Genomic DNA, 2,179 nt, shown 5'->3' with positions numbered 1-2,179 from the left:
TTGATTAGTTTTAATGAGGTTTGATGAGTTTTAATTAGTTTTAATGAGGTTTGGTGAGGTTTGACGAGGTTTGATTAGTTTTAATGAGGTTTGATGAGTTTTAATTAGTTTTAATGAGGTTTGGTGAGTTTTAATGAGGTCTGGTGAGTTTTAATTAGTTTTAATGAGGTTTGGTGAGGTTTGACGAGGTTTGGTGAGTTTTAATGAGGTCTGATGAGTTTTAATTAGTTTTGATGAGGTTTGGTGAAGTTTGTTGTGATTTTCTGTCTGGGATCTGAATGTCAGAGTGAAATCTGTTCGATTGAACCTGCTAAACTGAAGGTGTTCATGGTTTTGAAATCCTGCTGTGTGAACGAGGCGTTAGCCGCTCGTTTTCTTTCTGGCTGAATCTGTGGCTTGTGGTTTCAGGCTCTCTGCGTACCTGGACGTCCATCGCTGCCTGGAGCACCTGGGTTACCTGGGATACCCGATCCTGACCGAGCAGGAGTCGCAGACCGCAGCCGTCACAGGTGAGGGACGCATCTGCTGGGCAGCAACCAGCTACATTTACTTAGTAACGTTTTTGAGAAAATTTACTTTAATGATTATTTTTCACTAAGCTCTACTTTGAGTTATTTTATTATAAAGTTTTTCTACTCTTGAGTAAAATTTCTGACTTTTCTACCCACTGAATGAAAAACAAACATGAAATATTAAATGATTGATAATTTGATCAGTTACTCAGTACTTGAGTAAACTTTTTACCTTTTATCCTTTTATTCTTAACTGAATAATTTCTCGGCTCCTTTTACTGAAGAATCATTTTGGTACGTTACTCGTCTGTTCCCAGAAGTTTAATGCAGTTTGAATCAGGTGCTTGAAATCCTTGAAAACACATCGGTTTCACTGATGTGTTTTCAAGGCTTGGAAAGTGGTTGATATTCAAGCATCACAGTTTGGTAATAAAGTTCAATGTAACGTTTGATTAGAAGACTAAATTTGGAAAGAATTATTTACATATAATCGCTGAAACTGTCGTTTTTAGTTCATTTGTTTTTATCTACATGGTTTGGAAAAGTTAAAATTTTTAAGGAAGAACTTCTTTTTTCTAATCTGTGCCGCCTTAATTTTTACATATTTTTATACCTTAATCAATGTTGAGGTTTAAAACCAGCTTGACACATTTTGCCGTTAATTTGTTTTATTTTTTGGATGCAGTGACTCGGGAGAAGGATGTGGATCTGGAAAAGCGTCAGACTCAGAGGTCAGCGTTTCTCTGCAAGGTGATCGGGCCGCGCGGCACCGGGAAGACCGCCTTCCTCCAGGCGTTTGTGGGCCGCAGCGTTCTGGTTCGTCGCTGTCTGACAAAATAAACGGTGGAAAACGAAAACCCGTTTCATGCTGCAAACCGTTAAGCTGTTTCATTTTCTGGTTTTGTTTTATCAGAGTAAAGGAAACGCCAGCAGTGCCTTCTCACCATATGTCATAAATACAGTTCAGATCGGCAACCAGGAGAAATACCTGATTGTAAGTATCAGAGCTGCTGCCCTTTTGACCTCTGACCCCAGCCTGACTGGCCTCCCTCCCTGCAGCTGAACGAGGTGGATGTGGAAATGGAGTTCCTCAAGGCGTCGGACGCCGCCTGCGACGTCGCTTGTCTCATGTACGACGCCAGCGATCCCCATTCCTTCGACTACTGCGCTAGCATTTACAAGGTCAGTGTCGAGGTCACAGAGGTGAAAGGTCGATGTCCAGGTGTTTCACCCTGGTTCCTGGGTTCAGCTTAGTAAGATCAGAAAGATCAAACAAACTAAAGTTGTGCTTTAATGAGTTTGTGTTTCAGTTAGCGCATTAGCATTATCAGACTTAGCACGATCCCCGTGGGCATTAGCAGCTTTAGCGTTATCCCCATTAGCATTTTTAGCATTATCACCTTTAGCATTATCAGGGTTAGCTTTATTGGTGTTAGCAAGAAAGATTGACTTTAGCGTTGTTGGCTTTAGCATTGGCATTAGCGTTGTTGGCATTAGCGTTGTTGGCTTTAGCGTTGTTGGCATTAGCGTTGTTGGCTTTAGCATTGGCATTAGCGTTGTTGGCATTAGCGTTGTTGGCTTTAGCGTTGTTGGCATTAGCGTTGTTGGCTTTAGCATTGGTGTTATTATTGTTGTTATATGTTTCGTTGTCTTTAGTGTTGGTGTCA

At 41.1% G+C, this 2,179-nt stretch overlaps 1 protein-coding gene across 2 annotated transcripts in view; it reads left to right on the top strand.

Annotated features, from left to right (window-relative positions):
- Positions 1-2,179, top strand: part of rhot2 (ras homolog family member T2) — a 35,474-nt gene that overhangs the window by 16,386 nt on the left and 16,909 nt on the right. For both annotated transcript variants that reach the window (XR_001425008.1, XM_015032609.1), the window contains exons 14-17: positions 409-509; positions 1,198-1,328; positions 1,426-1,506; positions 1,572-1,694. Coding sequence is in view for 1 of the 2 variants with exons in the window: in XM_015032609.1 (XP_014888095.1) it covers positions 409-509; positions 1,198-1,328; positions 1,426-1,506; positions 1,572-1,694 (436 nt within the window). In the remaining variant the exon portion in view is untranslated. The remainder of the gene's footprint in view (positions 1-408; positions 510-1,197; positions 1,329-1,425; positions 1,507-1,571; positions 1,695-2,179) is intronic.

The sequence above is a fragment of the Poecilia latipinna genome, unplaced genomic scaffold (genome assembly GCF_001443285.1).
Source record: "Poecilia latipinna isolate Pla-1442-1.1 unplaced genomic scaffold, P_latipinna-1.0 Scaffold247, whole genome shotgun sequence".
NCBI lineage: Eukaryota > Metazoa > Chordata > Actinopteri > Cyprinodontiformes > Poeciliidae > Poecilia > Poecilia latipinna.
The sequence above is the reverse complement of the archived record's forward strand: the minus strand, read 5'-3'. Positions and strand labels throughout refer to the sequence as shown.